Source organism: Panthera leo, chromosome A2, assembly GCF_018350215.1.
Source record: "Panthera leo isolate Ple1 chromosome A2, P.leo_Ple1_pat1.1, whole genome shotgun sequence".
Taxonomy (NCBI): Eukaryota; Metazoa; Chordata; class Mammalia; order Carnivora; family Felidae; genus Panthera; species Panthera leo.
In genome coordinates this window covers 144,230,345-144,242,928 of record NC_056680.1, presented here as the reverse complement: position 1 = coordinate 144,242,928, position 12,584 = coordinate 144,230,345, and the positions used below count along the sequence as shown (strand labels likewise).

General features: G+C 39.8%; 1 protein-coding gene across 7 annotated transcripts in view; it reads right to left on the bottom strand.

The window, feature by feature from the left end:
• The window catches only part of AHCYL2 (adenosylhomocysteinase like 2), a 166,342-nt gene that overhangs the window by 20,491 nt on the left and 133,267 nt on the right, over positions 1 to 12,584 (bottom strand). For all 7 annotated transcript variants that reach the window (XM_042924258.1, XM_042924277.1, XM_042924266.1 and 4 more), the window contains exons 5-8: positions 6,127 to 6,229; positions 4,583 to 4,677; positions 1,679 to 1,785; positions 261 to 377 (exon numbers count right to left, since the gene is read on the bottom strand). In XM_042924258.1, coding sequence (XP_042780192.1) covers positions 261 to 377; positions 1,679 to 1,785; positions 4,583 to 4,677; positions 6,127 to 6,229 — 422 coding nt within the window. The remainder of the gene's footprint in view (positions 1 to 260; positions 378 to 1,678; positions 1,786 to 4,582; positions 4,678 to 6,126; positions 6,230 to 12,584) is intronic.

Here is a 12,584-nt window from a genome sequence, read left to right as displayed (position 1 = left end):
GGACTTTAGTTACTGTCTTGCGGGACTGATAGGGTCACAAACTTTGCACCAATAAATAGAGGCCAGTTTGACTTTTTAAGTACAATAGATGTGCTTGTAATGGGGATAGCAATGGTAGATCTGGGTTATAAAATATCAAGTATTAGATGGTGATAGATCCAGAGGTGCTACATGAATCATTTCCAGAAATAACCAAAACCAAAAAACTGAGAACCTCAATTCAACAACTCAAGTTCATTCCAAAGATAATAAAACATTACCCATCTAGAATGGATTCACGGCAACAGTAGAGGTTGTCAAATTTCTGTTTGGTGACAGAGTCATTGACATTCATGGCTGGAACACACAGCTTCCCGGCCTTAGATAGCTGGTACAGCCTGAGGATGAGGGACATCAAGAAGAACACAAAACAGTGAGATAATGCAATCTACTGCCAGTCTCGTAACAAATTACAGAAATATGTTGATTGGGTAGGCATCAGAGCATGAGACACTAGCTTCATTCCATTAGGTGCACATAGAGAAATAAAGACTACCTTTCTAGAGTCTGTACACAGCTTAGAAATAAAGATCTTAGTCACAAGGCATGTGAGGAAAATCTTTGACCCACCTCTAAATTTCAAGTATTAAAATGTAAAATTTTAAATTGCTTATTGGGGCACCTGGGTGGCTCAGTTGATTAAGCATCTGACTCTTGATTTTGGCTCAGGTCATGGCTCAGGTCATGATCTTCCGGTTCGTGAGATGGAGCCCGGCTTTGGGTTCTGCACTGAGCCTGCTTGGGATTCCCTCTCTCTGCCCTTCCCCTGCTCACGCTTGTACGCGTGCTGTCTCTCAAAATAAGGAAATAAACATTAAAAAAATATATTGCTTACTTTTACTTCCCCCTTTAAGTTATATAAAAAGTAACTTTAAGTACTGTTTAATCCCACTACTCTAATGCAACAATTTTAACTTTCAAATAGTCTCGATTTTATCATCTCAATACAAATATCTATAAATATGTATACCTATATATAAGTTTCATTTTAAGTTGTAGCAACTAAAAATTAGAAACAGGTGTTTATTCAAAATTCATCCCTTTCTAAGAGCCTGAAGGTCTGGTATGTTAAAAAAGATCACAATATATTGAAGCAGAGACAGTCGCTTAATCAGAATTCACTTCCCTAAAACTTTCATTTCATACTTTCAGTTCTTGTTGAGTGAATAACAGTAAATGGAAACGGTTTCAATGTTACTCAGAAAATTACTGCTCATTTGAGAAACAGAACCCTAAATCCTTGTTCTCTAAGTCAAAATGTAAGCTCTATGAGGACCCAGGTTTTTGTCTATTTTGCCCACTGCTAGATCCCTAGCACAGTTCCTAGAGAAGTTCCTGGCTCGTTGTACAAGTTAAATCAACATCTATGGAAAAAACGAATTCATCTAAAAAGGACAAGCAGTCGTTGCATTACAATGACTAGAAAACATGAGGACCACACTTGTTGCCTTACCTGTCCCCCACTCCCAATTTTAGGTTTGTTATTTGCCTTGTTAATTAAAAGAACAAGTGTTCAGACTCAGATCTCATCACCTCATAGCAGGTTCCAATTTTTAACATAATGTACTCTACAGGTGGGTGATTATCAGAGTATATACCTAGGCTGCATAAAACCAGGTATGCCCATGTCAAATCTTACCTGTGGACTCCAGTGACACTCTCCTCCACTATGCCCTTAATTTTTTTGAACATATTAGGATACTTCTTATAAATCCAGTGAGTAAGATCCCCTCCATCATCCAATATCTGCAATAATAAGCATCAACAATATCATTTATTTTGCTGAAGGCTCAGGGTTTCCGGTGTTGCTCTGGGTCTTTCATCCCAATTTTTGCCAATTTACAGATATTTCAAATTTCCCATAGGGTTATGCAAAGTAACTTAAAACCAATATAATGACCAGTCATTACCCTGAAGTAAAAGGCAATGAAGGGTAAAAGGTCACTGTAATTCTCACAGCCAAATGACCTTCCCACACAATACATCTACTGTATCAAAATACACAGCAACGCAAGGAGGATTTTCTTATGAACTAAGAGCTGAAGTGGTTATCTAGACAACTAGTTCTTTTTTTTTTTTTAATTTTTTTTTTAACGTTTATTTATTTTTGAGACAGGGAGAGACAGCATGAACGGGGGAGGGTCAGAGAGAGACGGAGACACAGAATCCGAAACATGCTCCAGGCTCTGAGCTGTCAGCACAGAGCCTGACGCGGGGCTCGAACTCACGGACCGCGAGATCATGACCTGAGCCGAAGTCGGATGCTTAACCGACTGAGCCACCCAGGCGCCCCGACAACTAGTTCTTAAATGCACTGTAGATATTTAGAAAGCCTGACCTTGATATCGGCATATTTCTACCAGTTACATTCAGGACTTCAATTACAGTCAGTCAAAGCTTAGTTTAAATAAAGCCAGATAATTAGTCTCCCTCCCAGAACAATGGCTTAGAAGACTGTATTCGTTAATCCTTCACTTCTCCCAAAGCATAGGCACTATCCTCCCCAAGATATCAGGCAGCACGGAAGGGTTTTGCCTAGCGAAACCTCACACTCTTTATAAACCAAATTAAAAATAACTTGGGAACTGTGCAGCATGTAGGTGTGCAAGCATGCCTCTGAACAGCTCATCACCATTTCAGGTTGGGATTAAAGATAAACACAATGCCGTGCCCACTGGAGCTTTAATCGGCAGAGGAAAGTTTTTGAATTATAAATAAGCTAAAGAAAGACCAGCTTAGAACGCTCTTAGGCACTAGGCTGTGGCACTTCATTCAGCCCTTCACCGAGCTGTCAGAAAGGCTTAGCAGGACTTTCCAAATCGTTATCCCCGTGAAGTCCTCACAGAACTGCGTTGCCCCCTACTGGCATGCACCCATTGTGGAGTCTCATCAAATATCAACTCTACCACAAGTGCCCCCAGTGCCACCCTGGACTCCTGGGTACACCAATTCCCCCACCTCATGTCGAGCACCTAAGCTCTTTTTGTGCTTCTAGGCTTGCTCCCCATCTTGTTTCTCTGACTTAACTAAAGTTTGTTTGAGAGCAGGGATCCAAGGCAAGACTCTCATTAAAATACATTCGCTTCATTCTAAAAGTTAATGCTCCATTTTCTCCCAGTAGAAACCCTCAGAACAGGGTTTCGGACCCCTACCCACATAAAAGACCAGAGGCATAAGAGCCTGAGCAACTGGAAACTCTGGGTCTTAAGTCCCACTATTCTGGTCCACTTTTCTTTTAACAGAGGGATCTAATACAGGCAGGTGGTTGCTATCCCTCAGATTTATTTAATGAAGGTAGCCCCTAATTCTCACCATGGTATTCTATTGCAGAAAATTCTTGCCACCAGGGAATCTTCCTGAGGTTGGAAAGCAAGTAAAAGTACTAGATCTCGATAGGATCCCTAGAGGAATGGGCTCTATTTGCTGGAGTGACAATGGTTTTTATCCTTGCTTAGTTTCTTCATCAGTTTTTCTGGCAGTTTGTCCTGGCCCTATAGTCTGTAAATGCTCTCTGGTTGCAATCCTGTGTCCTCCCTAAATTCTCCACTCTAAAATTAATGCTTTATTCCCCATAGAAACCCTCTTGGCGTGTCTCCTTTCGGTCTGTCAATCAAACTCCTTCCAGTCCCAGTTAACTCTGTGGGAATGAGCTGACTCATCTCACAGCTGATTCCTCCCTCCCTTTAAGCAGGCTATTGACCCAGCTTCCTCACACCAGCACACGGTGCAATGTAACCTGGCTCCAGAATCCAGAAAGAGGATGCTCCTCTCCTTGCGCACCAAGTGAGGCCTGCTCTGCAATTCGCAAGCAATAGTTGGAGTAGAGCATCAAGGCTTCTTTTTCCAGTTGAGTCCCTAATTTCTCCTCTCTTTCATACACAGAAGTGCTTATGAAGTAGGAGTGCCTCGTATTTTGTGCAGCTTTTTGCTTCTCAGTGAAATCTAATGTGCTATAAGCCTTCAAGAACCTGATCTTTTCAAAAATGAAACACAAATAACATGAAGCGAAATAACCCCAAGCTTCTCTGTGCCTAGTCATCTTTCTTCAAGTACAGAATAAAGAGAAGAAATTTGAACTTGGGATCTCTTCAGGTTTACTATAAATTCAGCATGTAACTCTAGAGAAACGCTAAGCACCACAGGAGCTGTGTGTGTGTGTGTGTGTGTGTGTGTGTGTGTGTGTGTGTGCACATTTGGATTACTGTTGTTGGACGGGAGGTAAGCAGGAGAAGGGGATGGTAACTCATTAACCTTGCTTTTGAGACAGCCAAAAGCTGTGAACCCTGAGCAGTATTTTAATGTTGCTGATGAATATAAATGCTTCTAAGATCAGCACCAACAATTATAGCACTTTGAGGCTAAGTTCAATATTCTCGGGGTACCCTAAACATAAGCCCACAGTTGTGCTGGAAGCACAGGTACATCAGATAGAAAAGGAAGCATTTTCCTTCCTTCCTGTTGAGACACCCTCTCCCCTGCCAGGGCCCCCTACTCTGTCCCCACCAGATCCCTCAGGAATTGTGCTAGTAGAAATCTAACTCACCATGTTTGGCTGCCAACCCTCCACATTCACACATCTATCAATGCACCACCAAAAGTCATCTTCTGATTCTCCTTTCCAGGCAAAGACAGGAAATCCTGACAAAGGGGAACAAAGAGAAACTATTAAAGCCTGAAAAAAGGGCTGCCTCTAAATTTTGACAAGATGTTGGTTTTCCCCATTTCCAAACTCTCTCATTCTGCTCTACTCCTTGGCTTGACTTTCTTCACTGATTAACATGGTCTTCAGCCCCTTCATCCACTCCTTTGTCTCTGGTGGTCATTTTGCTCTTAATATACAAAAGAGGACAAACAAAAGGGACAAGAGTATGATGGATGCTAAAAATATGACTTAAGGGAAAAAAGAAGAGACAAGAAGTAAGTACTTCTTGATCCAGTCAAACTGGAAGTCTCACCATTTCCCAACCACACTTCGATCTTTCCTGCATCTAAACTTTAGTCATCCCGTCTTCTTCATCAGGAAAACCCTTACACTCTTCTCCGTCTGTTAAAATGTTGTCATAGCCCAGTTAAGTGTCATGTGTCTAACAAAGCCTGATTAACTCAGCTCCAAGTGATCGCTCATGGAATCTGAACTTTTACAAGCCACTTGCTTGTGCACTGAATGTAGATTTCTGATCTGTTGTGGCATTTACCATATATACCCTTGTATTATCATTACTTGTAGATGTGTCTTTTCTTCTCAACCACAATATAAGATTCTTAGGGCAAAGACATAGTCTCATTTGTCCTTATATCTCTTAGAGTAGGTCACTAAGTATTTGTTGAAGAGAAAAAAAAGAATGCTTATGTACAAATCATTGGGCTATATATTTAATATCTCTGCACATTTATATACATATTTTGTACATTAGTAAAAATTGTATAAATGAATGAATATAAATGAAAGAACAAATGAAATACTAAAGTGCTAGCAGGAGAGACATGCATGCATTACAGAGCTTTCTAAGCATTTCTCAAGAGCTCTGGAGCCACAAGCATTTGGTACTCTGATCTGTGCTATGCTGTCACAGAGCGAAGGCAAGAAACTGGCAAAGTCCAAATTTCTCCATTTCTTTCGTCCTTCCTGTGTCAGGAGCCACTGTGATCAAATATTAATCTGCCAGGTCAAGTCCTTTTTACTGCTTCTGAAGCAGAAACACCAAACATTAAATCAGGGCAAACTGCTGAAAAAACCAGCAGGACCACAAAACTATGCCTGAAGCACTTTCTTTTCTAATCCATATTGCTTCAGACAACGAGTAGTGTTCACTAGTGTTCTAATATGAGCAAGTCAAGGCAAAGAATTAACTAATAAGGGAATATTAGACATAAGAAGATATTTGCCAACTGTAAAACAACAGAGTTACCTTCATCATATTTAACAAGAGAAGCCCAGGAGAGCAAACTTGTCAAGAATAGGCATCCATTTCCCCCAAGACAGCAACTTTAATGTTTAACTTCCTTAAAGGTTTATATTGAACCCGTGGAACTTTTCAGAGACTTACTTTAGCCAAAGACACAGAATACAAGCAAAACCAATCTTACCACTTTCTGCTAGAGCAGCAGCCACTTCATTGAGAGTGGAATAGATGTTGCAGGCTGCCCATCGGCACTGTGCCCCCAGCGCACCCAGGGTTTCCATAAGCACCTGTATTAAAGAGAAAGCAGGGGATGAGCAAGGCTGGCCAAACTACTGGTCAGGGAAATTAAGTTTTTATATCTGACATTGAGAAAATATATCAGGAATTGCTAAGGCCAGTGATTTTCAAACTGTGCCTTACAGAAATCCTTCCGTGTTTTGAGTGGAGGGCAATGGTTGGGGAAGGCATGGGGGAAGGCTCCAGCTGAGCTCAATGCTCTTCTGCCTATTTAATATATTGGGCCTCCTTACAAGACTTAATTAAACCAAGGATTTTAGAGCCAAAACATTTTTGAAAAACCACCAGTTTTACAGTTCTGCTTCTCTGTAAGGAAGCTGCAAGAAAAGCTCCAATCCTAACAACAGCCAAGTAATCTATAAAACCTTAACTTTTCTTGAGCCCATCAAAGAGCTGAGGTTATAAAGCAACAAAGTGCACTGAACTCCAAAGTGACAAATCCGTTTAAGGAGACAGGGAACACACTGTTTCACCTCTGACAGAGCATGGGAGGAAGATGTGGGTGCCACACAGGAGGAGAAAAAAAAAAAAAGCTAGAATTCAATGAATAGTAAAGGCTGAGTGTGGGAAAGTATGTCAGCTTGGAATTTCTAATAACCCCAGGCACAAGGAGATTTCACACTCACACGCAAGCTCTTTTCCAGGGGCTTCCACCCAGCGCTCACAAGAAAGACTGGGGGGCAAGGACCTGATCAGCTGTGCTCAAAAACAGGCACTTTGCCACGCTCTTCTCTCATAGGAAGCAAAAGTCTTAAGCTAAAGGAAGAGGAGCAGAAATTATGCCCGCAGTCAGGGACCAGACAAAGATCCACTGCTTCTGGGGAAGAGTGGAAGCAAAAACTCCCTGCTCCTTGGAGAGAAGTAAGCCTTCTTGGGCCCAGGACCTTGCACTGACACAAAGTACAGGCATACCTCAGAGAAACTGCAGGTTCCAGACTACCACAATAAAGTGAATATCACAATAAAGCAAGTCAAATGAATGTTTTGGTTTCCCAGTGCATATAAAAGTTATGTTTACACTATAGTGTAACCTATTGAGTGTGCGATAGCACACTGTACATACCTTAATTTAAAAAATACTTTGGGGTACCTCAGTCAGTTGGGTGTCCAACTTCAGCTCAGGTCATGATCTCACAGTTCGTGGGTTCGAGCCCTGCATTGGGCTCTGTGCTGACAGCTCAGAGCCTACAGCCTGCTTCAGATTCTGTCTCCCTCTCTCTCTGCCCCTCCCCAGCTTGCACTCTGTCTCTCTCTGTCTCTCAACAACAAATAAATGTTAAAAAAAAAAAAGTTTTTTTAATGCCATTATCTGTGAAGTGCAATAAAACAAGGTATGACTGTTAAAGATCTGCTACTTCTCCAGGAAAGGCAGGAAAATATCTCTTGCACAAGACCTATCACAGACACAAGGGAAAATTTGGCTGCTATGGGAAGAAGAGGCAGGAACAATGAAAAAGCCCCACCTCACAGAGACCTAAGACTGAGGCTGGACCAGGAGATGCGAGAACCCTACCTGCCCTCACCATGAGCCAAGCTCTAGGAAACAAAGAGCAGCAGCCTAGTGCAGCAGGTGGGGCATGTATCTGAAGTGGGAGATGACACCCCCTTTCCCCCACCCCTGTGGCAAGCATGTGTAGAAGCAACTGAAAGCTGAGACTGAAGCCAAAACACTGAGAAGAACCTTCCGTTAACCTCAAATCACAATGTAACAGCTGCCCACTACTGGAGCAATTTGAGGCCTATGGTGCAGAACAATAATTGAAATCCAACCAAGTTCATGACAATAATGGAAACTAACAAATTACCATTCAAGATAAAATTTCAAGACACACTGGCAGGGGTCAATTAAATGGGCATTAAGGAGGGCACTTTTCGGGATGAGCACTGGGTGTCATATGTAAGAGATGAATCACTGGGTTCTACTTCTGAAGCCAAGACTACACTGTATGTTAACTGACTTGAAAACAAATTAAAAAAAAAAATGTCAAGACACACAAAAAAGTGGAATCCTCCCCATTGTCAAGAAATACAATATTCAAGAGAACAAGCCTCTAAGATGAACTAAATGTTTAAATTAGCTATAATAAATAAAACTTTAAATTAGCTGTAATTAATATGTTTATATTAAGTGGTCTAGTGAAAAGATGGATGACGTCCATGAACAGATAGGAAATTTCAGCAGAGAGATGGAAATAATAAAAATATGTCAAATAGAAATGTCAGAAAACATGTTAATAGGTATTAGAGATTACGGATTCTTTCATCAGGCTCATCATCGGACTAGGCATATCTGAGGATAGAATCAGTGAACTTGAAGACAGATCAATAAAAATCACCAAATTGAAATACAGAAAGAAAAAAGAGTAGGGAATAAAAATCAGAGCATCCAAGAACAGAGCATCCAAGATCTATGGGCCATTATCAAATGTCTAACATACATGTAAACTGGAATAGTATGAGGAGAAGGAGAGAACAGGGCAAAAGAAATATATGAAGAGTTATTGGGCAATTATTTTCCAAAATACGAAATGAAAGAAGATCCAGGAAAAATGATATTCCAATGGCAAAAAATACAATAGCATCCAGATCCTTTAAAAGGAACCAGGCCCCTTGGAGAAATGGCTGATTCCGGGGTTAGGGCAGAGAATGTACAAGATGAGCTTAGATAATCTTATACTAGAAGCAAGTAAGTGCTCAAAGAATGAGAAGGATATGTCAAAAGACAAAAAGCCACAGAAGCCAGACTGAAGGGACTCCACTAGGACGTTTGGAACAATTTAAGCATCATAATAAATAGTGATAGTAACGGATCATAATGCATTAAATAAAATAGGAAATAATGATTCATACAAATAAAAATAAGTAAATAAATGAATAAACTGAAAGCCTGATGAAGAATGGGATATCTACATAGTTTCATATTACTACCTCACAAAATACTTTTTAATTACAAAGAGGGAAAAATAACTTTTACAGTGGAAAAGTCTAGCAGACACTACCTCAAGCAAAGGATCAAAATGAACATCATCTTGACAAATGATAAATCAAATCTAAATCAATGTGCCACCTGATAAGATTCAATGAAAAAAATGGAACATCATTTCCTACCATAAATGCATATCCCGAATTTAATAATGAGAAAGTATCAGGAAAACTGGAATTGAGCACAATCTATAGAATAATTCATCTATAATTTTCAAAAGGGTCAAGGTCATGGAAGTCAAAGAAAGACTGATGAACTGTTCCAGACTAAAGGAGACTAAAAGGGGATGACGTTTAACGAGATGTGTAACTAGGGGCTGGATCTTTGGGTTATAAAATATAATACTGGGACAACTAGTAAAATTCATACAAGGTCTGAGGATTAGATGGTAATATAAATCAATGTTAATTTCCTAATTTTGAATAGTTGTACTGGTCATATGAGAGAATGTCCTTGTATGTAGAAAATATACATTAAAGTATTTGTGGGTCAAGGAGCATCAGGTTGGCAACTTACTCTCAAATGGCTAAGAAAAAAAGTGACCTGTACTGTACTTACAACTTTATAAATCTGTGTTTATTTCAAATTAAAAACTATTTTTAAAAATTATTTTAAAAATTTATTCTGCCAATTTGATCCTGATTTACTTTTAACTTCAATATATAAGATAGACATAGGATTCTTTTAAAGAAAGTAGTATTCCCCCTACTGCTTTGATTATTAACTATTTTAACAAGAATAAAGCTTTGGTTAAAAAAACTTGTTTTTGGCGCCTGGGTGGCTCAATTGGTTAAGCATCAGACTCTTGGTTTTGGCTCAGATCATGATCTCACGGCTTCTGAGTTTGAGCCCTGCATTAAGCTCTGTGCCAACGGCGTGGAGCTTGCTTGGGAGTCCATCCCCCTCTCTTTCTCTGCCCCTTCCCTGCTTGCTCTCTACGTTTCTCTCTCTCAAAAATAAATAAACTTTGGGGAAAAAAATCTTTTAAAAAACCTGTTTTAAAATTTCCTGACAGTAGTTAACTCTTAGCACTGGTACTTTTCATGTTGTAAAACTTGTATTTTCTCATATTTCAATGCTAAGTAAAAATTCTAGTTATGGTTTAATTAAAAAAAACAAACGTGGGGCGCCTGGGTGGCTCAGTCGGTTAAGCGTCCGACTTTGGCTGAGGTCAAGATCTCACAGTCAGTGAGTTCCAGCCCCGTGTTGGGCTCTGTGCTGACAGCCCAGAGCCTGGAGCCTGCTTTGGATTCTGTGTGTCCCTCTCTCTCCGCTCCTCCCCAACTTGTGCATGTACGTGTGCTCTCTCTCTCTCTCAAAAATAAATGAACATTAAAAAACAATTTTTTAATAAATAAATTAAATTAAAAAAAAAATCATGCTGGGTGCCTGCGTGGCTCGGTCTGTTGAGTGTCTGACTTCAGCTCAGGTCATGATCTCACAGTCAAGTTTGAGTTCAAGCCCCATGTGTCTGGCTCTTTGCTGTCAGGGAGCAGCCTGCTTCAGATCCTCTGTCCCCCTCTCTCTCTGCACCTCGCCTGCTTATGCACTCTCTCTCTCTCTCTTTCTCTCTCTCAAAAATAAATAAATATTTTAAAAAAGAATTCTAAGTAAAGAGTGCTAGCTGTTAGGGCTCAAACAGGAGTGAAGGCAGGTAGGAGTGGAAGGAAGACAGAGCTTAGAAGCTGGCTTAACCTGACTTTCAATCATGACTGTTTAGAGAGAGTAGCAAAGGAATCTGGTTATTAGAAGGAACCAGGGAAACATGCCTAAAAAATACAAATAGATCCAAGTCTATTGGAAACATGGATAGGAAACCATTAACTAACTATGATAGTTATTTCTGGAACATGGGATCATAGGAGACTGTCTTTTTACATTACAGAGTATGGTAATGTTTGAGCATTATAAAATGAACATTAACTCCTTTTGTAATCAGAAAAAGAAAACGGAGATTAAAAACAAAACAAGGTAAAAATTCCTTTGTTATTATTATTTATTTTTATTTTTATTTATTTGTTTTGAGGGAGAGAGTGTGCGAGCAAGGGAGGGGCAGAGAGAGAGGGAGACAGAGAATCCCAAGCAGGCTCCACACTGTCAGTGGAGAGCCCAACTCAGGCTTCGAACTCACAAACATGAGATCACGACCTGAGCCGAAATCAAGAGTCACATGCTTAACTGATGGAGCCACTCAGGCACCCCTGTGTGATTATTTGTTTAAAGGAAAAAGAAAAAAATGTGGGGAGGAAACTTTGAAATAATATTAAAACTGGTAAACTAATTTTGATTACTCCATTCAAGAGAAAGTAGAAGGGAGCCTTGAAAGGTGGTAATGTTTGGTGACCCAGGGGGTAAAAAAGAAACTAGATACAATTTAGCAACATGAGACAGTACAGAAGCACTTACTATTTTAAGCCACCACACTGAAGTCTCATGTCACTGACTAGGGAAGCCCAAAAAAGATTCCAAGAGTGTTTCTGCCTTGATTTATTAGTCTGTAGCTCCAAAAAGAGACAGCTTTTCAATTTATTATATTAATTTGGGGTAATCAAGGTATTTTTTTCCTTAGAGAACATGTAATATGGAAACGTCTCATGGTAAAGATCATAACAGTAGCTGCCTGGGTCTTAAGGACTCTCTTCTGTTCTTAATCAGGAATGTGGCCATATAAATAAGTGTTATGCTTCAGGAGACACTCTGTTGAACGTCGATCTAACCATACAGATGACCTGAGTCTTATAAATCATATAAATGATTTCAGACCATTTCTCAATACACCAATTTCCTGTAGTGTTTTCATTACGGTTGGCAATTCAATCTCTTACGTCTTTGATGATGGCTCTGAGTCAGTGATTCTCAACAGAGGAGCTCTGGAAAACTGCGGGGGCATTTTTGATTGTCACAATAGTCGGGAGGGGAATGCTATTGGCATTGAGTGATCAGGACCAGAGATTTTGACATGTCGAAAGTGCAGGACAGTCTCTTACAACAAAAACCATGCCACATTTACTGCAGTTTTCAAATGTTCCGATGAAAGTTCACAAGGGTGAGAAACCTATTTATAATGATCTAAGTTTAGAACCTTATTCCACCTTACACATTAACCAAAAATACTCTTGTAGTTTTAATACAAAATAGTAATAGCTTTCCCAGGAATGTAACACTTGTGTAAATTAAGAGCAAACACACACTTGTTATTGTTGCTGTTCAGAGATTTATAAAAAGTTTATAGTTTATTATAATATGATTCAGAAAATTATATAATTTGGCAATGTCACTCTGATGCCTTAGAATCAGTAACACATTTCTATCTACATTTGTGGCATTCTCATTCAAATAATGCTATGAGGAAGTACAAATAT